Here is a 27,154-nt window from a genome sequence, read left to right as displayed (position 1 = left end):
CATACCTGAACCCTGTTGGCATAAGGGATTCGGAAAATGTCTCCTGGAATAGTTAACTAGATGTTAAAGTTCCCGTACATGGCAGCAGATGTGACAACAAATAAATTATACAGCTTAAAGTAGTCTGTTTGAATATAGATCCAGGAAGTGATACAGAAACTATAGAGTATTAGTAAGTCCTAGAATATACAGTCCAGCTGTGTTGATTGTGCTTACGGTTCCTACATTACAGCAGTGATTACACTTCTAAAGTACTTCATTGGCTGTGAAGCTTTGTTCTTTCTCAGGCTGTAAAGAGGCAGAAGACAAAGTTACAAGTCCCCTTTTTGTCCCAGCGTTTGCACATCCAATGCTTTCAAACTCAAGGTGACACTGAACCCATCTTTCTTTTAAAGGAGCTTTCAGAAGATTTCTCATTGAGATGAGGCGAGATGTTTTTTTTTTACACGTAGCGAGTTGTTATGATCTGGAATGCACTGGTGGAAGCAGATTGAATAGTGAATCGTAATTTTCAAAAGGAAATTGGATGTGTACTTGAAAAGGAAGTATTTGGGTCAACTGCAGAGGTGTGGGGTTAATTAGTAGCTCTTCCATAAAGCCAGCATAGGCAACAAAGTATTTACAGCACAGAAACTGGTCTATGCAGGTGCTTATGCTGCATATGAGCTGCCTCCTACCCCTCTTCATCCAACTCCATTAACATATCCTTCTATTCCTTTCTCCCTCATGTGCTTATCTAGCTTCCCCTTGTGATTCTATATCATTCATCAGGACCATTACAAAGGGTATGAGATTTTCCAGGGAGTGGGTAACCTCTGATGGTCAGTCTGTACTGTACTTACTGAGCCAACTGTGCTTCATTGCAGGCCACAGATAAACCCCACTTGGCAGCAATACACTGGGCCAGTGGTTCTCAAAGTGTAGTCTGCGACCACTAGTGGTGCACAAAAGTCCTCCAGGTGGTCCTGGGCTGGTCCAAAATGCAAGTCACTGACATACAACACCACAGCTGAGGCCATATGAGAGAACAGGAGAGAACCCTGAACCCTTCCACTCGCATGGTGTCACACAGACAGACCGGCTCCTGCGAGCATGGCACGAGTCATCATAAGCACGTGTAACAACAATGTAGTTTTATAAGAAAGATTTTACTCTTGATTTTGTTTGATTAATACAGATGTAAGATCAGTATTAGTTTCCGAGAAGAAGATTATAACATATAATGTGCTTTCTTGTAGTATTAACAGAGCTGGCGGGCAGCCATAAAGGCGGGGCTAAAGTGTGGCGAGTCGAAGAGACTTAGCAGTTGGCAGGAAAAAAGACAGAGGCGCAAGGGGAGAGCCAACTATGTAACAGCCCCGACAACCAATTTTATCTGCAGCACCTGTGGAAGAGTCTGTCACTCTAGAATTGGCCTTTATAGCCACTCAAGGCGCTGCTCCACAAACCACTGACCACCTCCAGGCGCTTACCCATTGTCTCCCGAGACAAGGAGGCCAAAGAAAAAAATGTTTACAATATGAAAATGTCTATATTTTTATTTCTGGCATAAATTAATATTTTACTTATGATTTTTGATTTTAAAAATCACAAATTTATCACAATTACTAGGAAAAAGGCAGTGAAATATTTGTAGTTTCCATAAGTTCCGATCAATTCTGATGTTTTTTTTTTGCAGTGGAAAGCGACAGAGGGTGGGGTAGAAGCAGTAGGTGGTCTGGAGGCTCTTTTGCCCCACCTAAGTGGTCTGTGGACAAAAAAGTTTGAGAATCTCTGTACTAGACAAACTTAAAGCATGTGAAGCCAAAAATGCAGATCCTATCCTCTCAGGGCAGGTAAGTCAAAGAGTCTTAGCAGTTGGCAGGAAAAAAAGACAGAAGCGCAAGGGGAGAGCCAACTGTGTAACAGCCCCGACAACCAATTTTATCTGCAGCACCTGTGGAAGAGTCTGTCACTCTAGAATTGGCCTTTATAGCCACTCCAGGCGCTGCTTCACAAACCACTGACCACCTCCAGGCGCGTATCCATTGTCTCTCAAGACAAGGAGGCCAAAGAAGAAGAAGATCCTCTCAGGGCAGGTGAGGGTCTAAGTAAATGATGGCAGCCTTGGCTCAGTGGTAGTATTCTCACCTCTGACATTGAAGATTATGTGTCAAGTCCCACTTCGAGAACTTTTGCACGTTACTGAGAAGTGCAGCACTGATGGGGGAATGAGACATTAAAACAAGGCTCTGCCCGCCCTCCAGGACAGATGTAAAAGATCCCATGGTACAATTTCAAAGAAGATCAGTGGCGTTCTAACTAATATTAAAACAGAAAGTGCTGGAAATACCCAGTGGGTCTGGCAGCATCTGTGAAGAGAAAAACAGAGTTAGTGTTTCAAGTCATCAGAATTAGTTCTCCCTAGTATCCTAAGCCAACATTTATCCACAACCAACATCACCAAAACGGATTAACTGGGTTACTTAACTAATTTTGTGGGATCTTCTTGTGTCCAGATTAACCCCTCATTAGCCTAGAAATCAAACAGCTTCATTGGCTATAAAGGGATGTGCTGAGAGACTGAAAAGCTCTAAGATGCAGTTCCATTCTTACCATGGGTGTTTGTTTTCATTAGCAATTGGGTAAATGACACCATTCTACAGTAAGCTGACCTTCAGAGGGAGGAATGGTGTTCGCTATAACACGGAGGCGTTAGGACCTTAGAGGAGCCGAGGCGGCTTTTAAATGTGCGGTGGAACTTTCCATAAAGAAAGTTTTTTTTCTCTCTTTCTGCCTGTTGCATGTGAATTAACTTCCGGGGATTTTTCTGAAGGCCTGAAGTGGGTTAAATGATTGCTACTGATGGCGAGGCGGTCACTGCTGTTCAGTTCTGGCTGTAGGTTCGGCTGAGCTTTAGAGGTTGCTGCGGTTGTCGGGAGTCTTCGCTGCCCTCTTCGCCCAGGAGAACTGTGCCCAGGGATCGGCGCAAGATCCAATAGCGCTCCTGATGCCGGCTGTTCCCAGAGCGACTCCCGTCTCCCCAGGTGAGTGCACGGGGAGGGCTTTGGAAACTGACCACCTTGCCAATTTCAGGGGCGAAATTCAGAGAAGCCTCTGTAGAACTTGTATTTAAAACTCCCTTCCCAAAGAGAAACATGTTACAAACATCCTCTTGTCTGATTCTTTCCCTGTTAGCACAGAAATTGGTGCAACAGAAATCAGCGTCCGCAGTATTTTGCTTTTGTATTTGTGAAGCTGCTAAACGGACTGGCGAGGGGAATTTGCTGAGAGGGGGAATTTGGAATTTCAGGGGCAACAGTAAATATATAAATAAGCAGACTTGTTAACTAGATTTAAGGATAAGAATACAGTGAACTAAGTAGAGGATAGCAACATTAAAGAGGGTCCAAATTGAATTAAATATAAATCTGGTGGAGGAGTAAAGGGATACTAAACTCTATATCATAAGTAGATGGATTTTAAAGCAAAATAATGGGGCTGAGCCCCGTTGCCTGTAATTCGTGAGATATTTGGGAACTCCAGTATGCTTCACGTGTCCTGGATAACCACACATGCAGGAAGTGCCTCCAGTTGCTCAAACTCGAGCTCAGAGTTTCTGAGCTTGAGGAGCAGGTGGAGTCACACCAGCATATGTGGCAGTCTGAGAATTTCCTGGAATTCATGATCCAGGAGGAGGTTGCTCTGCAGCTACAGTGAGCCCAGGAGGTAAGTAGCTGGGTGGCCATCCGGCAGGGTAGGAAGAGGCAGGCAGTGCAGCAATCTTCCGGGAGTGTGGCACTTTCAAACTGGTTTTCAGTCCTTCAACGCATTGAGAATGGTAAGTGAGGTTGGTGAGCTGCAAGCACAAATAGCCACATGGAATTACAATGGAGTGTCACTAGCTGAGAACTGCCTCAAACAAGAGGAATTGGCACTTAACATATCTGGCGACAAAAGTATTCAGGACAGCTAGGGAATGAAAATAAGGAGGGAGGGGTGGTAGTATTGATCAATGTTGATTTAGCTGAGAGTGCAAAGTAATAATCTATCTGGAGATTTGATAGAAGTGTTCAAAATATTAGAGTTTCAGGAGTAAATAAGAAGCTGTTTGCAGTGTCAGAAGGGTCAGAACCCAGAGGACATAGATATAAGGTAACTGGCAAAAGAACCAGAGGTGACAAGTTGTTGCAAGTTGTTCTGATCTGGAATACACTTGCAAAGGGGAACAGTTTGAATACTTGAAAAGGAAAAATTCTCAGGGCTATGGGAAAGAGCACGGAAGTGGCACTAATTGAATAGCCCTTTTCAAAGAGCCAGCATAGACCCAATGGGCTGAATATTCTTTATCGTTCTATAATAGATGATTTACTAGGTTTATGCTTTGGAACAATGCGGGGCTGGGTCGGGAAAGGTCTGTCATTGGGTGTGATGCTGACATTTGCTCCGTACTAAGGGGAGGTGTGGCCTGGATCTTGCACTCTCCCAGTATTCTGGTTTAGGATCAGTTGCAGATGGGCACTGAGTGTCCCTGGTGTCAGCTGTGGCTCAGTGGGTATCACTCATCTCTGATTCACAAAGTCTTGGTTCAAGCCCCACTCCAGGGACTGGAGCACAAAATTTAGGCTGGGACTCCAGTGCAGTACTGAAGGAGTGCAGCACTGTAGGAGGTGCTGTCTTTCAGATGAGAGGTTAAACCAAGGCCCTTTCTGCTCTCTCAAGTGGATGTTAAAGATGCCATGGCACTATTTTGAAAAAGAGCAGAGGCGTTCTCCCCAGTGACGTGGCCAATATTTATACATCAACTAACATTAATTCATGAAATAAATTATGACATTTGCTGTTTGTGGAGACCTTGTCATGTGCAAATTTGCTGTTGTGTTTCCTACATTGCAGCAATGACTACACATGAAAACTACTTCTTTGTCTGTAAAGCACTTTGGGATGTGAAATAATGAAAGGTTCTATAGAAATCTTCCCTTTTAAATACAAGCTGAATACTTTTGTCTCTTTGCAATAATCAGGATATAGTGAGAAGCAGGATTATAGCCATGTCTGGAGAGGGGCGTCTACTCCTGATCATTTCAAATTCCCTTTTTTCAAAGAGCTAACATTTTGAATTATCCAAAGTCCGTAACACAGAGAAGTGAGACCGTGGTGCTTAACAACTGATTTATCAGAGAACTTGTACTGAGTGACTTTTGAGTTAAGACTCTTAGTTTAGACTGTTAATAATAAAAGCTGGTATAAAGAGGTGGAAAGCAAATTAATGCTGAAGTTCATTGACTGTATTCTGCCCTTTGCATTTGTGTGTGTATATATACAGTTTAAACCTCAGTGCTATGTGTACAGTGCCTGCTGTATATTTGTGTGTGTGTCAACCTCATATACATAATCTAGGTCTCGTAGGGTGGTGAGTGCCTGGAACTTGCTGCCGGGGGAGGTGGTGGAAGCAGGTACGATAGCGACGTTTAAGAGGCATCTTGACAAATACATGAATAGGATGGGAATAGAGGGATACGGTCCCCGGAAGTGCAGAAGGTTTTAGTTTAGGCAGGCATCGAGATCAGTGCAGGCTTGGAGGGCCGAATGGCCTGTTCCTGTACTGTACTGTTCTTTGTTCTTTGTATGTGAACAAGTGGTTTGCACACGTGCATGGTGGGGACTGCATGTCTATATTGTGGGTGGTGTATTCTGTGCGCCATTTAGCCTTTAAATGTAAGTTGGGGCCTATGTGTAGATGTGTATACTGTGGAAAGCACTCAGTGCATATCCATGGTGGGAGCTGCATGTACCTAGTGTGGGTAATACAGGTTGCATGCACACAGTATACTCCGAGTACATGGGTAGAATGCAGGTACACATTAATTTTGTATACGCCATTAATCATAGAACTTTAATCATAGAACCGTACAGCACAGAAGGAGGCCATTCAGCCCATTGTGCCTGTGCTGGCTCTTTGAAAGAGCTATCCAATTAGTTCCATTCCCCTGCTCTTCACAGCCTTGCAAAATTTTCGTTTTCAAATGTATATTCAATCCCCTTTTTAAGTTATGATTTGAATCTGCTTCCACCACCCTTTTATCCAGTGCATTCCAGATCATCATAACTCAGTATTTAAAAAAAAAAACTCACCTGCACTCTGGTTCTTCTGCCAATTAGCTTAAATTTGTGTCCTCTGGTTACCGACCCTCCTGCCAATGGAAACCGTTTTGTTCTATCTACTCTTACCAAAACCCTTCATAATTTTGAACACATTTATTAAATCTCCCCTTAACCATCTCTGATCTCTGCTCCAAGGAGAACAATCCCAGCTTCTCTAGTCTCCATCATCCCTGTTATCATTTATCACTCCTTTCCAATGTAGTGTCCAGATTTGGACACAATACTCCAGCTAATGCCTAACCAGCTTTCATGCATTTGTACTCCAAACCTCTAATTGTAAAGTCCATGATCTTATGCATTTTTTAAAAATTGGCTTTATCAACATGCCACCTTCAAAAATGTGTGTAGTATGAGCTCGCTCTGTTCCTGCACCCACTTTAACACAGTGTGGTTGCTGTGGGCTACATGCGTGCAATGTGGCAGTGCAGGATACGTGTACAACTGTGGGGGGGGGGGGGGGGGGGGGGGTGCGGTTGGTAGGCTGGGAGAGGTGATGCGCCACTGGGTGCCTAGTGTGGGTACTGATGGCTGTGTGTTCATGTCAGTACACTGTGCTGATGGTGCAGGTATGTATGTACGTATACAATATGAGCAGCAAAGCTTGCATCTGGAATTCCCTCAATAAACCTCTTAGCTTCTCTCTCCCTCCTTTCTAAGATGCTCAATAAAATCGACATCTTTTGACCAAGCTTTTGGTCACCTATAATGAAATCTCCTTATGTGGCTCGGCATCAGATTTTTCTGATAGTGCAGATGTGAAGTGCCTTAGGACATTTTACTATGTTAAAGGGGCTATATAAATGTAAGTTGTTGTTGCATCTATACAGAATGGACACTTCAGGGAAAAGGCAAAGATTCCCTTTTAAAATGATTATTTGAGAAGATTTGTTAAAATGTGGGTCAGACGCCTCTTGTCCACTTCCCCAAATGAGAATCTGCTTTCAAGAAGCAGAAATGCAAACTGACGATCTGTGGGTTTGGTTAGTAGGTATTTTTTTCAATGGGCTAATTCAGCTAAAAAAAAAATCGCCAAAAATCATCTCTTGCCACAGTACCTATTTTAGTGAAGAGATTTTGAAATGACTAATCTCTGGATACAACTGGGTTACACGATCAGGTGCTGTGACTTACTGAAAAGAAGCTGAGTGGCTTTGGATCTCATAAACCACACGGCCAAACAGAGAGTGGTTTATTTCTTTGTAAAGCACCCTTTCACCATTTATTTTATATATACTAAATGTGGTATTGTGTTGTCTGATTGTAGTGGATTTTTTTTCTGTGTATCTACAGATGCTGCCTGACCTGCTGAGTGTCCAGCATTTTCTGTTTTTCTTTTAGATTTCCAACATCTGTGCTATTTTACCTTTGCTTTATGGCCTAAATTTTGATCGTGCTTGTGTCAGGTTGCAGCTTAACCTGAACCCAGAAATTAGAAGTGGAGGCGATGTAGTCGAAATTGGTTAAGTAGAGCCAAACTGCTGTTCTAGTCATGTTATCGATACTTGACTCCGAAGGCAATGGTCATTCAACCTCAGGACTTCTCTTTTAAATAACAACAGTTATGATAAATATCCTTTTTTACCTTCTGAATCTCATATATACGCCAATCTCATTATGATATACTAAAAGTCCTGCATAAAACATTCGCTTTGTGTCGAGCTTTCTTCCTGTTGTGCATTCCCTGTCACAATTCCCATCACACTTCATTGCTAATGTCCACATTGATATAAAGCAGCCTGTCCTCTAAGCTACAAAGAAATGTTACCCATTAAATGAACTGCTGATGTCACCAAGAGGAATTAATATGCAATTGATCTCAGGATGTGCCTTTTAGCACTGTTAGATCTTGTGGCATTAAGTAGTCCAGATTACATGCAGGCTCACCTTACTGCAGATTAATACATTGTGTATCATTCAAGTAAAACAGTGCATTCTCTGACTGTGAGCAATGCCATGGGAAGTCCACTAGTTTACATTGATTTAAGCAGGAAAAGGGTTGAAGACATTGTACAGAGGCAGTTGCTTGGATGAGTTACAGAGCCATGACGGTTTGATGGAGTTGAATTATTGTCTATAACAAACATCATTACTAGCGCAGGACACTTCAGTGATTCTGTCAGTTATACTTTGAAGGCTTCCTCCCACTTGTAGGAGCTAATCCACTTAATGAGGTCACCAGCACTTGCAGTTTGAATGAAAAATAGTCCGAGATAATGGGAACTGGTTTGCAAATTCCCCTCCAAGTCACATGATATCCTAATTTGGAAATATATTGACTTTCCTTCATCGCTGGGTCAGAATCCTGGAACTCCCTCCTTAACAGCACTGTGGGTGTACCTACCACCACACGGACTGCAGTGGTACAACAACGCTGCTCACCACCTTCTCAAGGGCTATTAGGGATGGACCATAAATGCTGGTCTTCTCAGTGGCGTCCACATTCCTATGAACAATTTTTTTTAATATACATGGCTGATTATCTGTACCGTTGAGTAATTTTGAAAAGTGGTTTAACTTGTTTGATAGGAGATAGAAAGCACAACAAAATGGGGAGTTTGCTGAGTCAGTTCAAGATTAACATAGCAAGTGAAGAAAACAGTTAGGAAATATCTTACAACGTCGTTCACATTCTTTTGACCTGTGTTTAAAGGGGAGTGGGACTTCAAACAAATGGCAAAGCTGAAAGAGTGCGTTCCCATTAAGGGAACATGTATAAATGTAATAAGTTTGGAAACACTGTAAAGAATAACTCTGGGGAAAGCTGTTGCGTGCGCACTTCATATATATTATAGTGTGGATTGGAAGGAACAGCAAGAGTAATTTGTACTGTTGGGTAAACAAATCACATGGCAAATTGTCATTAAAATGTGCTCTATGTTCAGTAAGTGTTTATTTATAAAATCTACTTTTTTAAAAAAAAAAGTCAATCTCCTACGGTGTGACTCATAGATCAGGTGATATGTTGCTTTATAAGGACAGGGGTGTTAAACCATGCAACATGTAGTGTATTATTCTATTGAGATGCATCTGCATCCCTTTAAAACCAATTTACTAGGATGCTGCCTGGTATGAGGAAATGCAAATAGTGAAAGACGTGAGAAATTCGACTGTTTTCATTAGCAAAGAAATTACAGGGTGATTTGATAGCAGAATGGGACAGGGTAGATGGACACAATATTGCTTCCAATATTGCAATGTTGACTGGACTAGAAGGAAGCTGCATAAATCTAAGATTAAATATACAAGATTTAGAACAGAGAGCAGGAGCTTTATTACGCAAAAGTGGAATGCAATGTTGGAGCGAGTGATTGAACCAGAGATCATGCCAATTTTAAAGATAGCTTAGATAAGTGGTTGAAGAAAATTGACATAGAGGGATATGAGAACAAGGCTAGCATTCGGGATTAGGACCATTGCACATGTGCAGATTAGACACCAACAGATTGGTTGGGCCGAATAACCTGTTTCCATATTACAATTTCTGTCTTGTTCAAGTAAATGCACTTGCCTTGCCCCTGGCTACAGCTAAGAAATGGCAGCATCTTGAGATTGTCTGGAATGTGATGTCTACACATACTTTTAATATAGCAGATCTCCTGTGATGTTGACTGCAGCAGGGATGGGGGAGGTGGGTTACTGGGGTATGGAATCAATGCACTCTTCCAGGGAAAGGATTTGGAAAGATGTTTCAAACCGATCTTTCCAAAGTGGTTTTAGCTTGGTTCCTGGAAAATAATTGGGTGTTTTCCTTACTGCAACTACATAAATAAGTCAATGTCATTGCTGCAAATTAGGTTGATATGTGAACCATGTTTTTTTTGAATACTTAATATGAACAGGAACAGTTTACATTTATACTGGGCTTTAATGCAGACAAATGTCCCAAGACACCTCCCAGAGGTATAGAAGAGGATACCAAGCTACAGTAGAAGATTATCAAGTGGGGTGACTAAAAGGTTGGTCAAAGCGATGGGTTTTAACGAGCATCTTGAAAGAAGAGGGGGAGATGGAGAGGCAGAGGGATTTAGTGGAGGGAAATTTCAGAGCGTGGGCCTATGTGGCTGATGGCACGGCCACCAATAATGGGGTGAAGAGGGGGTGGATGCACAATGCTCTAGAGTTAGATCATCAGAGAATTCTGGGGTTGGGAGGAACTGTACATCTGGAGGAGGTTACAGAGATTGCAAGGGGCAAGGTCACTTAAACATGGGTGATTAAGACAGTTCAGGTGCTAGAAACAGAAGTCCTATGCTTTTGATCGAGGTTGAAGCATTGTGGGAATTGTACGCACGGCTGGTTGCATGAAGATGTAATTCAGCCTGCTTTTTCTTTTCTCACTGAACAATAACAACCTTTATGTGGCACTTCCTAAGATCCTTTCTTTACCCCTCCTGTCCTGTGGGTGAGGGCACTTGCTGGGGTACAGGTCCAAGCTGCCGGCAGCCCTTCTGTGCTGCACCCACGTGTACGCATATGAAACTTGGTAATGACTTTCAGCTGGTGACTCAACCACAGCCAAATTGGATCATGTCCTCATCTGTTCTCTGCACTTCCAGCAGGATTCACCAGAGCAAATATCATAAGCAGGAACCCAGTATGACTTTTTTTTTCTCTCTCTCTCTCTCTCTCTCTCTCTCTCTTTCTCTCCCTAGCCTCACAGATTCTGAGACCTATTTTGCATGTTTAATACTTGCTGGTTTCATATTTACAAAACTAGGACGGAGACCTGCTTGTACCATTGGGGAATATTAATCGCCTGTGACATTGCCCACATCAGTTGATGAGTACAGGTTTTGCTTGCGTATATGCAAGATGGTGACAGAGTTTGGGTGTGGTGAGGAAGGGGAAGGAACATTGGAAACTCTCTCCACAGAGCCACCTAGTGGCCAGAACCTGCAACAACATCCTGTCAGTTGCCGTAAGAAAATTGATATGGCAATTAATTGATGTGGTGACTTGAACAATAAATTGTTGACCAGTATAAACCAAAAATGGTGACGGGACGTAAACTTTTTGGACAGGAAGTGTGGTCCTGGCGCACAATTTAATTTTTAAAAAACAGGATATTGATGAGTTGCTGCTTTGCGAGTGTACCATTGAATGAGCCTTTAGGGTCTTGGTAGCACACCTGATTTTTTGGCAGATAGAATTGAAAAGCAGAGAGGTTATGTTAAATTTGTATAGAACCTTGGTTATACCATACTTGGAATACTGAGCACAGTTCTGGACTCCATATTATAGCCAGGATATAGAGGCACTGGAAAAAGTACAAAAAAGATTTAAAAAGATGATAGCATGACAGAGGTTATACCTATCAGGAACATGCTGGGGCTCATTTCTCTAGAGCAGGGCCATAAATATAGGGTAGTCACTAATAAATCCAATAAGGAATTCAAGCAAAGCTTCTTTACCCAGAGAGTGGTTAGAACATGCTACCACAAGGTGTAGTTGAGGCAAATAGTATAGAAGCATTTAAGGGGAACCTAATTAGGTACATAATGGAGAAAGGAATAGGAGGTTTTGTTGATGGAGTCGGGGTGATAGAAATATAAATCCATAAACCAGAGTAGTCAGTCTGGGGTTCAGGCCTAGCCCAAGTGATGGGCCCCAAGTTTGGGTTTAGGGCTAGTCCTGAGCAATGGGCCCTGGATTCTGGCCCAGCCCCCAGTGATGGACCCTGGAACCAGTTGGGACAAATGGCCTGCTTCTGTCTTAAACGTTCTGTGTAAATAATATCAATTGTCGCCAATTGACAGTACTGACTTCTGTAGTCCGATCTCTGATCTGTGCTCCCATCAATTGAGGCTCCACACTCAGCTCTGCATTTCACACTGCAGGGCAAAGTCGGACATGACTTAATACCAGTATCCCAGTGCTTTTTTATTTTTACCCCCCCAATCGGCGCTCCTGCTTTCAGTACCCGAGGAGGCAACACTTGAAATCCCTAACCCCAACCTTAAATCAATTGACAATGTCATCTCCGCTCCCCAGTTTAAACCGGGTATCTCCCCCCTCAAAGTGGGAGGAACTTCTGCAATAGTTAGTTAGGGAGGACATGGAATGTTGTTTCGTTATCGTGGGGATGTTGACTTTGAACAATAATTTGAATCCAAGTCTGTCAGAGACACATTACGATGAAGTCGACATGATTAAATATATTGAGTCAGTAATTTTTTTTTATTCCTTAGTGGGTTGCAGGCATTGTTGGGGCTAGGCCAGCATTTATTGCCTATCCCTGATTGGCATTAATTTGAGTGGCTTGCTGAGCCATTTCAGAGGGCATTTTAAGAGTCAACCACATTGCTGTGGGTCTGGAGTCACATGTAGGCCAGACCAGGTAACAACAACAGATTTCCTTCCCTAAAGGACATTAGTGAACCTGATGGGTTTTTTACAACAATTGACAATGGTTTCATGGTCACCATTAGACTAGCTTTTTTTTTAAATTCCCATCAAATTTCACCATTTGCCATAGTGGGATTTGAACCCAACAGTAGCCTGAGTCGCTAAGTTACTAGTCCAATGACATTACCACTACACCACTGCCTCCTGTTGTGGAGTTAGCTATGAGCAACGGATTGAAATTACTTGAACTTCGAATCATTTGTCAGTGACATATGACTTGTACACATCTAAAGGTTCTCTACCTCTCTCTCTCTCTTCTACTTCTAGACCCTCCCTTAAAACTTACTTTTATAAAGGCGTGTCTTATTCATAACTTTAAACTTTATTGGACTGTATTCTATTCAACATAGAATCTTCTGGAGTGAAATATTCTTTTTAAATTAACCAGAACAGACAGTAAAATGCTGTAATAAGAAGGTTGCCGAGGGTCAGGTGATTTTTGGAATTTTGGCCCAGATTCAGAAGTATCTCGAGCATCTGGAAAGTTCCTAATTGAATGACCATGGGTGGAGTACCTTGCTTGGATGAAACCATTTGTGGAATTCACACCTCCTATTATTTGTGGTCAATATCTACAGACTCCTAGACTCATTGTCTCTGAACTCGAAACTTAACAAAGAGAGCTAGAAGAAAACAGTTAAATCATAACTAGGTGCAAATGTCCAGCATCCGTCCCCACTGTGTAGCAATGGATTCGACCTTCAAATCATTCTGGGTGGACAGTAGAAATATTGATCAGGTGGCCACCTGACCTAAACTCATCACAGAAAATGGATCTTATTACCCAAAGCACCAGGGAGAAACTGGTCAGTCTGAAAATGTCAGCTGCAGAAAAAGCAAAATACCTATGCCTTAAAACTGGAGACTACAACATCTTAAGGTCTCCAAGCCTGTTCCTTTTCAAGTCCACCAGTACAGAAAACTGACCTGGTAATGAGACTACAAGCAACTAACTTGATGACCTGCTGAAAATCCACCTCTGCAAGAGAATCCTGCAACGACTTTGATATATGACTCTGGCTATCGAATCTACCTAACTACATTTCAGGAGTGAAAACGCTACCTTCATCAGGCCCGCAACGCATGCCTTTTCTCCAGGATGGGCTAAAATCACGTGACTAGCAAACTTTGTTTGCAATTGGTAAAAGTGCACCATCCTCTTTAATGGCATTCTTTCTCGTGTGTGCCTGTGTGCGTGGCATTAGACTTTCAGGATGAACGTGTAAATAATAATAATCCTCTTTATTCAAATTCACAAAAAGCGTGCTGTCAGTTATTCAAATTGGCCATACACTCAGGGGTTAAGAAGCACACTTGCATCTTCCTTCAATTGAGGATCATACTATTACAGATAGTAAAGGGAAGGGAACTGGGGTTTCAGTTCTCTCTCAGTTCTGGCCATAACGCTTTTTGCATCTATGTTGTTGTCTGGTAATTTACAGCAGATGCTGCAGTGCAAACTTTTCCAGTCGGCCCTTTAATTAACAGTCTTTGTTCAACCACTGGTAAATTGTCTTATTCAGTCCTCCCTAGAAATCTGCATTTCTGGCTGCAGTCGGACATCATCTGGTGGATGAACAGTGAATGCCTGCTGCAAATGAGAGATTAGACAGTTGTTTAGGATTTCGGTCACCTGTTTTCATGTCTCCTTCCTTCACTTGGTATCAAATTTTGTTTGGAACGTTCTTGTGAAATACCTTGGAACTGTCGCGTTTATAAATAATGTTGGTTGCGACAGATAAAGGGGATAATTGATTAGGGCTGGTAACCACATAGTCCTGTTGTATTCTGTGTATTAAATGGAAGTTGCTTGTAACACCGAACCTCTCTTTCAATTGTAAACTTGCTTTCGATTGCTGTTGTGGGCAATGGATTAAAATAATATTTCATCCAGTTACACTTTCGTTATATCAAAACTCTTCCTGTGGCTGGTTTATTCAACTGTCTGCTTTCAATTTTTGATTTGTCTCCGTTGTCATTCTTTCCCATTCAGAAGGCCTTACTCAGACTTGTTTCATAGAAACATTGCGTCTGTCAGTATATACATGTTCTTAAAATTATGTGGCAAACTTTAAATACTGTACCACCTTGCACTGATGAGTGACTGGGAAGCCGAGTGGTCTTAATAACCATTGTTTTGGACTTTGCTCTGGAGTTAACAGTGCTGTCGCCTATCCACGACTGAATTTTGATAAGGCTCACTAGTCTGGGGTTGTCAACCCTCCAGAATTCTCTTGCAGTCTCCCAGGAATCAATCTATGTGTTAAATGGAACTGGTATCCCACCTTGAGCATATTTTCTATCACCAGGCTATGAACTGCTATGGGACTTAAGGGGGAAAAATCCATTATTTCTAATTAACAATGAAAATTGCTTTGAATGTTAAGTCAAAAGGAATAAAGCACCCCTGGGTATTCAGCATTTGTAAACTGAACCTACTGATGCGAGCAGAAATCTTTGGCATGGGTGGAGTGGAGGGGGTGGGGGGAGGAATTATAGAGGCATTAAAATAAAATTGTGTATATTTCATTTTCTTGGAGCAGTATTTATAGTTGGAACTGATCATGCTTACAAAATTGGCACTTCCCTAGATGTAATCATGGTTTCTGTTCAATTACCTGTTTGTATTACACATTCCTCTCTGTTTTAAAGACCTGGGTGAATTTCTTTGCTATCTCACTTTAGGTTAGACTTTCTTCATCACCTTTTAGATTTTTATGTTATTTTGTTGCTCTTTTCTGAATCCTCTCCATTGTGTAATTTCCTTTTTGTAGGTAATCTCTGAATTACAAGTTCCAAATATGATCATACCATTTGTCGATATAACAATGGTGACTGTACAAGTAATTCGTTGGATGCAAAGCATTTTGGGATGCCCTGAGAATGTGATGAAGGATGTTCTTACTAAATTACTTCCACTGATGGTTCACCTTGTCATTGTCTTTTACACGGTGTCATTCAATGGTATCAACTGAAAGCACAGTTAGCTTCCAGAGATGACATGCTGGTACCACTGCCATTGATTCGCTGCTGGTGTTAACTGAGCTAACTGCCTACCTAGCAGCTGAATAGTAACTCCCTCCACCTGAAATGTTGATACAGCCAAACCCATCTGCTTTGACTGCCCCAAGCCCGAAGCTTAGCAATTATTATTATTGCCAGCTGTGTACTCGTCCATATCATTTACAAATAATGTAAAGTTGGGGACCCAGAATAGACAATTAATCACCCAGCTTCTGCTTTCTGTTATCCAGCTGATTTTTCACTGTAAGCCGGTTAAATTATTCCGTGGCGCTTTAAATTTAAAGCCCCGCCTATAGATCTGTATGCTGTGATGCCTGAAAACTCAAGGAACTTGTGTCCATTCCTGGACGATTCATGTTTATTCGGCTGCTGACCTCTATTCCCCATTTCCTGCCACGCACTCTTATCGTGCAAGAATGTGCTCATGCAAACTTTCCAAGTCGCCAATCCCAGTCTGCGGGTGGGTAGCCCACCCTATGCAGGCGCCTTGACTTGAGCCATGTCCATGAGCGATTTGCCAATCAAATAAAAGATCAACTTGAAAGCAAATACAATGTAACTACAACCAACTAACAGTCAGGTTAGATAAGGTAATTGAGACAGTTAAGGATGTTGGAAGACGATATGCTTGTAAATCCATAATGTTAGATGTTAGGAAGTCTTTCTATTCGGAGTCATTGCTCTGTGGAAGAAGCTGCTAAGGATTGTGGTAAGTGTGGGGCTCACTACATCTTTGAAAAAGGAAATGTGACAGAGTTCTGAGAAGAGAACATTGCCATTTAAAGTATGTGACTAGTTTAGATTTTGATGTACACTGGGCAACAATAGTCTCTCCGATCAAAAGCAGAAAGTGCTGGAAGCACAAAGCAAGTCAGGCACAGCATCTGTGGAGAGAATGCGAGGTTAGATAAGTACATGAGGGAGCAAGGAATACAAGGATAAGTTGATAGGACTAGATGAAATAGGGTGGTAGGAGGCTCTTGTGGATCTTAAACACTGGCACAGACCAGCTGGACCAAATGGCCTGTTTCTGTGCTGCAAATTCTACGTAAAGTGAAAAGTTAACATTTCAGGTGTGGGCGATAATACAAAAGGAGGCATGGTGAGAGAAATAAAGATATAGGTAGGAAGGGGGGAATCGGTAACTATCTGACAGGGTCACTGGTTTGTAAGGTGTTGTCGAAGGCGGCTTATTGAGTTGCTCCAGTGCATTGTGTGCACCAGTGGTAGAGGGAGTGAATGTCTAAGGTGATGGATGGGGTGCCAGTCAAGTGGGCTGCTTTTTCCTGGATGGTGTTGAGCTTCCTGAGTGTTAGAGCTGCACTCATCCAGGCAAGTGAAGAGTATTCCATTACATTTCCTGACTTGCGCCTATGGTGAACAGGCTTTGGGGAGACAGGAGGTGAGTTACTCGCCAGAGAATATCCAGCCTCTGACCTGCTCTTGTAGCCATGGTATTTATATGGCTACTCCAGTTCAGGTTCTGGTCAATGGTAGCCCCCAGGATGTTGATAGAGTTTCAGCGATGGTAATGCCATTGAACATCAAGGGGAGATGGTTTGATTCTCTCTCGTTGGAGATTTATTGCCTGGTACTTGTGTGGTGGAAATGTTATTCGCCACTTATCAGCCCAAGCCTGAATGTTCTCCAGGAGTTGCGAATAGTGCTATCATCAGCAAACATCTCCACTTCTGACCTTGTTTTGGAGGGAAGGTTATTGAAGCAGCTGAAGATGGTTGGACCGAGGACAGTGCTGCAGGAGCTCCTCAGGGTACTGTCTAAGGGCTGAGATGATTGACTTCCAACAACCACACACCATCTTCCTCTGTGCTAAGTATGACTGACCAGTGGAGAGTTTTCTCCCAATTTCCCATTGACTTCAATTTTGCTAGGGCTCCTTGATGCCACACTTGGTCAAATGCTGCCTTGATGTCAAGGGCAGTCACTCTCACCTCACCTCTGGAATTCAGCTCTTTTGTCCATGTTTGGACCAAGGTTGTAATGTGGTTTGGAGCCAAGTGGCTCTGGCAGAACCTAAACTAAACATCAGTTCTGATGAAAGGTCACGGACCTGAAATGGTAACTCTGTTCTTCTGTCCACAGATGCTGCCTGACCTGCTGGGTATTTCCAGCATTTTCTGTTTTTGTATCAGTGAGCAGTTTATTGCTGAGGTAGGTGCTGCTTTGATAGCACTGTTGACGACACCTTCCACCACTTTACTGATAATTGAGAGTAAACTGTTGGGCGGTAATTGGCCAGTTCAGATTTGTCCTGCATTTTGTGTACAGGACATACCTGGGCAATTTTTCACATTGTCAGGTAGACACCAGTGTTGTAGCTATATTGGAACAGCTTGGCTAGGGACAGAGCTAGTTCTAGAGCACGAGTCTTCAGTACTACAGCCGGAATGTTGTCAGGGCCCATAGCCTTTGCTGTATCCAGTGCATTCAGCTATTTCTTGATTATCGTGTGGAGTAAATCAACTTGGCTGAAGACTGGTATCTGTGTTGCTACGGACCTCAGGAGGAGGTCAAGATGGAGTATTCACTCGGCACTTCTGGCTGAAGATAGTTGCAAATGCTTTAGCCTTGTCTTTTGCACTGATATGCTGGGCTCCTCCATCATTGAGGATGGGATGTTTATGGAGCCTCCTCCTCCCGTTAGTTGTTTAATTGTCGACCACCATTCAGGACTGGATGTGGCAGGAGTGCAGAGCTTCGATCCGATCTGTTGGTTGTGGGATCACTTAACTCTGCTTATAGAATGCTGCTTCTGCTGTTTAGCATGCAAGTAGTCCTGTGTTGTAGCTTCACCAGGTTGGCACTTCATTTTTAAGAATGCCTGGTGCTGTTCCTGGCATGCTCTCCTACACTCATTGAACCAGGGTTGGTCCCCTGGCTTGATGGTAATGGTAGAGTGAGGGATATACCGGGCCATAAGGTTACAGATTGTGGTTGAATACAATTCTGATGCTGATGGCCCACAGCGCCTCATGGATGCCCAGTTTTGAGCTGCTAAATCTGTTCTGAGTCTATCCCATTTAGCACAGTGGTAATGCCACACAACACGATGGAGGGTGTCCTCAGGTGTGAAGATGGGACTTTGTCTCCACAGGTACTGTGCAGTGGTCGTTCCTACCAGTACTGTCATGGACAGATGCATCTGCAACAGGCAGATTGGTGAGGGCAAGATCAAGTAGGTTTTCCCTCTTGGTTCTCTCACCATCTGTCACAGGCCCAGTTTGGCAGATATGTCCTTCAGGACTTAGCCAGCTCTGTCAGTATTAAAGCTACTCTTAGTGATGAGAATTGAAGTCCCCCACCCAGAGTACATTCTGTGCCCTTGCTATCCTCAGTGCTGTAAGTGGTGTTCAACATGGAGGAGTACTGATTCATCAGTTGAGGGAGGGCAGTAGGTAGTATCATGAGGTGGTTTCCTTGGCCATGTTTGACCTGATGCTATGAGACTTAATTGGGTTTGAAGTCTATGTTGAGGACAACCAGGGCAACTCCCTCCTGACTGTATACCACTGTACCACCATTTCTGCTGGGTCTGTCTAGCCAGTGGGACAGGACATAACCCAGGGATGGTGACGAAGGAGTCTGGGACATTGGCTGTAATGTATGATTCAGTGAGTATGATGTCAGGCTGTTGCTGTCCCAATTTTGGCACTAGTCTCCAGATGTTAGGGAGGAGGACTCTGCAGTTTGACTGCCTTTGTTGTTTCCAGTACTTAGATTGAGGCTGGGCGGTCAGTCCGGTTCTATTCTTTAACTTTTCTGTAGTGGTTTGATACAACTGAGTGGCTTGCTAGGCCATGTCAGAAAGCAGTTGAGAGTCACCACATTGCTGTGGATCTGGAGTCACATGTAGGCCTGATTGGGTAAGGATGGCAGATTTCCTTCCCTAAAGGACATTAGTGAACCAGATGGGTTTTTACAACAATCTGGTAGTTGGAGTACTGACAGCGCTGTCGGCCAATGAGGTGGAGGTGGGTCATGACTTATGGCAGGAATTACAGCAAACAGTCTATTTAACCAGAGAGTCTACAAATTGCAGCAAACAAAACTCCTGACTCAACTCACAGCAAAGCCCTCTGTTAAAAGCAGGATTAATCCTCCAGCAAAATGCTTTGAGTGAAGGATAGTTCTATAATACAAACTGTTTGTAAAATCAATCCCAGTCACTTACAGTGGTGACTCCAGGCATAATTGATGGGGCAATTAACCAATCATCTCCATTCTAATCAGGACTTGTGTTGCCATATGCGGCCAATATGGTGTCACAGGCACCACTTTATACAGTGCTATGGATTGTGCAGGATTCAAAGGTATTCTCAGCAGCTTGTTGCAGATGGACTCTACACCGTCCTGAAAAAAAGAGAACACTTGTTAATATCATGCCTTTCATGATCTTCAAACATCCCAAAGCACTTTACAGCCAATGAAGTGCTTTTTGAAGTGTACTCACTGTTTCAAGTCAAATGGCATTTCGCCCCCTTCTCTGTGCTATTAGCAGTGACTATCTGTCATATCTGTACAGGAGGAACCAATTAACATGCTTCAATCCAATTGCAAATTCATCTTGAGTGCTTGCCTTCTGTATAGGCTTCTCAACAACAACAACAACAACTTGCAATTATCTAGCACCCTTAATGTAGTAAAGCATCCCAAGATGTGTCTCCTTTTCGAAATGACCGAGAAAGGAAGATTTGCATTTATACATACATGGCCTTACTTGACCTCAGGGCATCCAAAAGCTCTTTAAAGCTAATGAAGTGTAGTTACTCTTGTAATGTCGGAAACGAATGCTGCAAGGTATGCCAAAGCACTGGAAATATAGGGACTTTTCCAAGCTTGAGTCTGAGCTTAACGTGCTTTTATATAAGGGAACGGATGTGGTTGCACTGTTTGCTTTTACTTCTCCTATCCTGCAGGATCAGGAGGCTCTCTGGGCAGCTGTGTGACTAATATGAACATTTGTGAATGCAAGCCCACAGGATGTTACAGGGCTTTTTTTTTATTGCATGACAGTGAATCCTTGCTCATTGACCAGCTGTCTTCCTGCTTTAACAAAACAAAAAAGATGTGCGCGCACCCATTCCCTTGAAAAGGTGCAGAGAAGGGAAAGCGAAAAGATTCCGGCTGTGAGGAGGATGAGTTGGGAGGGAAGGTTTAAAAAAAGCTCAATCCCACAACCCAGAGAAAAGACAGGTAAGGGATAATCCAAGTATTAAACAGTGAAGAAAAACTTCTATTTGTATAGCGCCTTTCATGACTGCAGGATGTCTCCAAGTGCTTTATAGTCGGAGGAACATTTGAAGTGTGGTCAGTGCTGTAATGTAGGTAAAGTGGCAGCCAATTTGGCACAGCAAGCTCCCAGAAGTGGGATAATGACTAGATAATTTGTTCATGTTGGTTGTGGGATAACTATTGATCAGGACTCTGAGGAAAGCACCCCTGCTCCTCAAAATAATGCTAGGGGATCTGTAATGACCCCTGAGAGGGCAGATTGGCCTCTTTTTTCATGTCTGATCTGAGGGCCGGCATCTCCTGTCATTGCAGTCCTGGGGGAGTGCTGCACTGCGAGTGTCAGCCTAGTTTTTCTGTACTCACTTGAACACCACACAACAGTGCGAGTGCTACCAACTGTGCTACAAGTGTTGGGGCTTTAGTGAAGTATGGGACAAAGCTATGGAATGCATTTAAACAGGATTTCTGCCAAACCTCCACCAAAATTCAAATGGCGGAGCAGAAGTCCGAAGAAAATTCAAAGCACGTTTGCATTTAATGGGAATCATACAAACTGGCTCACCATACCAGTGTAGTTGGGAGGGGCTAAATGGGCTGAAAAGGAGGGAACTGCAATGTGTAACCAGCTCTTTGGAAAAGGATCACCTTACACTTATTTTTTTATCTTCAAGCTGCAGGTGGTGGATTGTTACCAGGCCTGCAGAGGAAGTGGTGCAGAAACTATTGTTTAGTTCTTCCCACTCAACCACAACCCCCATTCTCCCAGCTTTTCACCGGTGTAGTGAGGTAGACTGGAATTTGAGAAGTGGTAATCAAGGGTCACGTTTTCCACAGCAGCCTTCAGGAAATTGCTGTGGCTCAATGCTAGCACTGTCGCCTCAGAATCCGAAGGTAATGGGTTCAAGCCCCATTCTAGAGACTTGAGCTCATCATCCTAGGCTGACATTTCGCTCAGTACTGAAAAATTGTTTCTCTCATTCTGAATACCTTACTTTAAAGGAATTGAGGTTGCATATGTTTGCAACACTTGAAAAGATATATATATACATTGGACTGAGTATAGAGAAAGAATAAGGATGATCCTAAGTATGAAGGGGTAAATTATGAGTAAAGAGAGAAACTTGCAGTCCAGAGAGAAGAAAGGTGAGGTACGAACTTGTTGAAAACCCAGAATTTGACTTTAGGATACATCAGGCTAGAAGAGAGAGAAATTTAAATGAGTAAAAAGTACATTTTACCAGACTTGGGGGAAAAATGACATTACTGAAGGGGCGATACATATTTGCAATGACCTACTGAAGTGAGGTATTCATAATATAGCTGGCTAGATGCCACCTTTCTCACAGTGGCAGCATTCTTGCCTCTGATTCAGAAGGTAGTTGGTTTAAGCACCACGCCAAGTATTTGAGTACATAATCTAGGCTGACCTGCCAGCGCGGATGTGCTGTCTTTCAGATGGAGCATTAAACCAATCTTATCTTCCCAGTTGGACGTAAAAGATCAAGGGAGTTCTTCCAGTGCCTTGGCTCACGGTTATCACCTCAACCAACATCAGTTTAAAGAAAAACAGATTATCTGGTCATTTACCTTATCGCTGATTGTGGGAGCTTGCTGTGCATAAATTGGCTGCTGCATTTCCCTCCATTACAACAATGATTCAAAAGTGCTTCATTAACTGTAAAGTGCTTTGGGACATTGTGAAAGACGCTATATAAATGCAAATTTGTTGTTTCCTAAATGATAGGCTAGGTGAATCAGTCTTTTCTTATCCCTGTCTTTTTCTTGTGTTCGTAGTCTTGGGCCAATGTAAAATAATGAGAAGACTATTCTAGGTGTTTGCCCTGCCCAATAACAAGAAAAAAATGTTTCATCAAACACAAAGGCAGTGATCCTTTTTGAAGAGTGAAGGCCAATGTTATCAGAGAGAAATAGTCTGAGGGGTTACTAAGCCTCTGCTGATAGTTGTTGGTAAGATAAATGTACTGTGTGATGATACTGGGCTGTACAATGAAGGTGAGCTGAGAGAGCTGATCTATGATGGATCACCGGTGATCAACTGTCCCCCTGAGGAATCGCTCACATTGAATATGGCAGCTGGAGAAGGGTTGGGAGGAGTCACTGCTCGGGTGTAGTGCTGTTGAAAATTACCCCTGATGGCATCAGGGAAGGATGAGAGAATGGAGCAGGGGTAGAATGTAAGTGAAACCCCCTTCTTGCCGAAGCCCTCCCATGTTATCGCAAGTCGTTTCTATGGCTGTCTGCTGACCCCGAACTCCTAACCTTCTCTTCACACATCCTCTATGAAACTTGCTTTTCCTGTTTTCATGAAAATAGACCTGTGTTGGAAATGCAATTTTGAACCAGTCTTCAAATAAGTCAATTGGAGAACTGGAGTTTCTCTATCTAACGGAAATATTAACACTGGCTCCTGTTTCAATTCCTGATTCTAACAGCTCCAGAGTCACAACCTTTTGTACTTTTTACTTAAAGGGACAGTCTTGTGATAAACATCCATTGTTGATCAATGCACTGGGCAAGTGTGGCTCCACAGGAAAAGTGTGACTTTTGTAACTTTTTTTTTGTAACACCTGTGTTCGGGCGCGGGAGAGATTTCCTCCAGACAAGACGCAGAAAGTCACTGCTTTCCTCTCATAACCAGCTGCTCGTGTAGCACAGTGTTTCAGTGAACATAAGAGCATAAGAAATAGGAGCAGGAATAGGCCATTTGGCCCCTCGAACTTGCTCTGCCATTCAATAAAATCATGGCTGATCTGATTATAGCCTTAAACTGTACTTGCCTGCCTGCCCACCATAACCCTTTACTCCCTTGAAGATCAAAAATCTGTCTAGCTCAGCCTCAAATATATTCAATGACTCAGCCTCCATTGCTCTCCAAACATTAACGACCCTCTGAGAGAAGAAATTCTGCCACATGTCCATCTGAAATGGGCAACACCTCATTTTGAAATTGTGCCCCCTAGTTCTAGATTCCCCCATGAGGGGAAACATCCTCTCAGCATCCACCCTGTCGAATCTTCTATATTTCAATAAGGTCGCCTCTCATTCTTCTAAACTCCAGTGAGCATCGGCCCAACCTGCTCAACCTTTCCTCATAAGACAACACCTTCATTCCAGCAATCAACCTAGTGAACCTTCTCTGAACTGCGTCCACTGCAAGTATATCCCTCCTTAAATAAGGAGACCAAACTGTGTGCATTACTCCAGGTATATTCTCACCAACACCCTGTACAGTTTTAGCAAGACTTCCTACTTTTGTCCTCCATCCCCCTTGCAATAAAGGACAACATTCCATTTGTCTTCCTAATTACATATGTGTTAACTTTTTGTGATTCATTATTATTGCTATGAATGAAAGGAAAGAAAGAAAGACTTGCATTTATATAGTAGCTTGCACAACCTCAGGATGTCCAAAAGCACTTTATAGCCAATGAAGTACTCTTTTGAAGTGCAGTCAGTGTTGTAACGTGGGCAATTGTGGCAGCCAATTTGCACACAGCAAGCTGCCACAGACAGCAACGTGATAATGACCCGATATATTTTAGTGATGTTGATTGAGGGATAATATTGGTAAGGACATTGTAGGAAGAGTATTGGAGTCTCTCATCGAAGAAAAAAGTTCAAACATCTGTTAATAATCATAAAGGTGATGGGACTGATTTTTCCTCTGCTGGTACACTTAGTTTCTGGGTATAAAGCATAGGAGAAGAGCAGAGGCCCACAGCATGTGGGCTTTAGCTAGGGTTGCCAACCCTCCAGGATTATCCTGGAGTCTCCTGGACACTGCTGCAAGCAAAACCCAAGAAAATAAAATCTAAGGACAGTTTTTAAAAAAAATTTATTTTTTTCTCATTTTGTTTGAATACTTTCATTTATTAGTTAGGAACGTTTGGAGAGGGTGGAGGAATGTCAGCTTAATTGGACGGGGCAGGAGGTCATATGGTGAAAACAATTGGCAACCCTGGCTTTAGCACTTGCACCCAACGCCAATCAAAATGCAGCATGCAAGGAGGGGGACAGGTGGGATACTTGGAAGATAAGTATGTTTTAGCTAACATTGTCAGGATTGAACCAGGATTGAAACTGAAGACTTTCTGGCTGCTGTTTTTTGCCAGCAGCCACACCATTGCTGCGAGTCAGGCTCCTTCTTTGCTTTCCATAGAACCATAGAAAAGTTACGGCACAGAGAGAGGCCATTCAGCCCATCGTGTCTGTGCCAGCTGAAAAAAAAACTAGCCGCCCAATCTAATCCCACCTTCCAGCACCTGGTCCGTAGCTTTGCAGGTTACAACATGTCAGGTGCAGGTCCCAGATACCTTTTTAAATAAGTTGAGGGTTTCTGCCTCCACCACAGTGAATTCCAGACACCCACTACCTTCTGGGTGAAAACATTTTTCCTCATGTCCCCTCTAATCCCCTGACCAATTACTTTAAATCTGTGCCTCCTGGTAATTGACCTCTCCGCCAGAGGAAACAGGTCCTTCCTATCTAGGCCCCTCATAATTTTGTACAACTCAATTAAGTCACCCCGCAGTCTCCTCTGCTCTAAGGAAAACAACCCTAGCCTATCCAATCTTTCCTCATAGCTTCCATTTTCCAGCCCTGGCAACATTCTTGTAAATCTCCTCTGTACTCTCTCTAGAGCAATTATGTCCTTCCTGTAATGTGGTGACCAGAACTGTACTCGATACTCCAGCTGTGGCCTAACCAGCATTTCATCCCTGCTTTTGTTTTCTGGCCAATTTTGGCCAATAAAGGAAATGAATAAAGGATATTTCTGATCCTGAGGAACATCAGAGCCATTATAATGACTTGAAGCTGTAAATATGGTTGGGATCGGGTCCCATCAGATGGAGCAAACTCCAGATGCACTTTACCCAACTTGTGCTTTGATTGGGGTATGGGGGGGAATGGGAGGGGTGGAAATGGGTGAGGAAAATCAGCTATTAAATTTCTAAGCCCTTCAGAGGTTCATCAAAGGCACGTGCTGACAGCTTTTCTGACATTCTTTAAGGAAACATTCTTCATATTTAAAGTGGTTTTTAAAAAAAAAAAGCGTTTGCCAGTCGCTCAGAAAAAGAAAGTCTTGAGCTTGCATTGCACCTCATCGTGCATCTCAATGTCATAGAAATCATAGAGAATTTCTGACATGGAAGGAGGCACTTGGCCCATCCTGTGCATGCCAGTCGATGAAGATCCACCCAGCCTAATCTCACCTTCCTGCTCTAGGTCCTTAGCCCTACAGCTCTTCAAGTAGACATCTAAGTACTCGACCACCCTTTCAGCAGTCAGTTCCAGATCCCCCACCACCTTCTGGGTGAAAACATTTTCTCATCTCCCCTCTAATCCTTCGACCAGTTGAGCGTGTCTACCCTGAGGCACAGTGTGGCTTTCGAGCAGAGAGATCCACCATTGACATGATGTTCTCCCCTCGCCAGCTACAGGAGAAATGCCGTGAACAACAGATGCCCCTCTACGTTGCTTTCATTGATCTCACCAAAGCCTTTGACCTCGTCAGCAGACGTGGTCTCTTCAGATTACTAGAAAAGATTGGATGCCCACCAAAGCTACTAAGTATCATCACCTCATTCCATGACAATATGAAAGGCACAATTCAGCATAGCGGTGCCTCATCAGACCCCTTTCCTATCCTGAGTGGCGTGAAACAGGGCTGTGCTCTCACACCTACACTGTTTGGGATTTTCTTCTCCCTGCTGCTCTCACATGCGTCCAAGTCTTAAGAAGGAATTTTCTTCCACACAAGATCAGATGGCAGGTTGTTCAACCTTGCCCGTCTAAAAGCGAAGACCAAAGTTCAGAAAGTCCTCATCAGGGAACTCTTCTTTGCTGACGATGCTGCATTAACATCTCACACTGAAGAGTGTCTGCAGAGACTCATCGACAGGATTGCAGCTGCCTGCACCGAATTTGGCCTAACCATCAGCCTCAAGAAAACGAACATCATGGGACAGAACGTCAGTAATGCACCATCTATAAATATCAGCGACCACACTCTGGAAGTGGTTCAAGAGTTCACCTACCTAGGCTCAACTATCACCAGTAACCTGTCTCTTGATGCAGAATTCAACAAGCGCATGGGGAAGGCCTCCTCTGCTATGTCCAGACTGGCCAAGAGAGTGTGGGAAAATGGCGCACTGACACAGAACACAAAAGTCCAAGTGTATCAAGCCTGTGTCCTCCAAACCTTGCTCTATGGCAGCGAGGCCTGGACAACGTACGTCAGCCAAGAGTGATGTCTCAATTCATTCCATCTGCGCTGCCTCCAGAGAATACTTGGCATCAGGTGGCA

General features: G+C 43.1%; 1 protein-coding gene across 2 annotated transcripts in view; it reads left to right on the top strand.

Moving 5' to 3' along the window:
* The first annotated feature begins 2,653 nt into the window (after window positions 1–2,653).
* Window positions 2,654–27,154, top strand: part of malt3 (MALT paracaspase 3) — a 112,333-nt gene continuing 87,832 nt past the window's right edge. Inside the window, exon 1 of one of the 2 annotated variants that reach the window (XM_068015393.1) lies at window positions 2,654–3,026. In XM_068015393.1, coding sequence (XP_067871494.1) covers window positions 2,990–3,026 — 37 coding nt within the window. In that variant the 5' untranslated portion in view covers window positions 2,654–2,989. Of the gene's footprint in view, window positions 3,027–20,642; window positions 20,788–27,154 lie in introns of those variants that run through there. The other variant, XM_068015392.1, reaches the window with a different exon arrangement.

The sequence above is a fragment of the Heterodontus francisci genome, chromosome 35 (assembly GCF_036365525.1).
Source record: "Heterodontus francisci isolate sHetFra1 chromosome 35, sHetFra1.hap1, whole genome shotgun sequence".
In the NCBI taxonomy this organism is placed as follows: Eukaryota; Metazoa; Chordata; class Chondrichthyes; order Heterodontiformes; family Heterodontidae; genus Heterodontus; species Heterodontus francisci.
The sequence above is the reverse complement of the archived record's forward strand: the minus strand, read 5'-3'. Positions and strand labels throughout refer to the sequence as shown.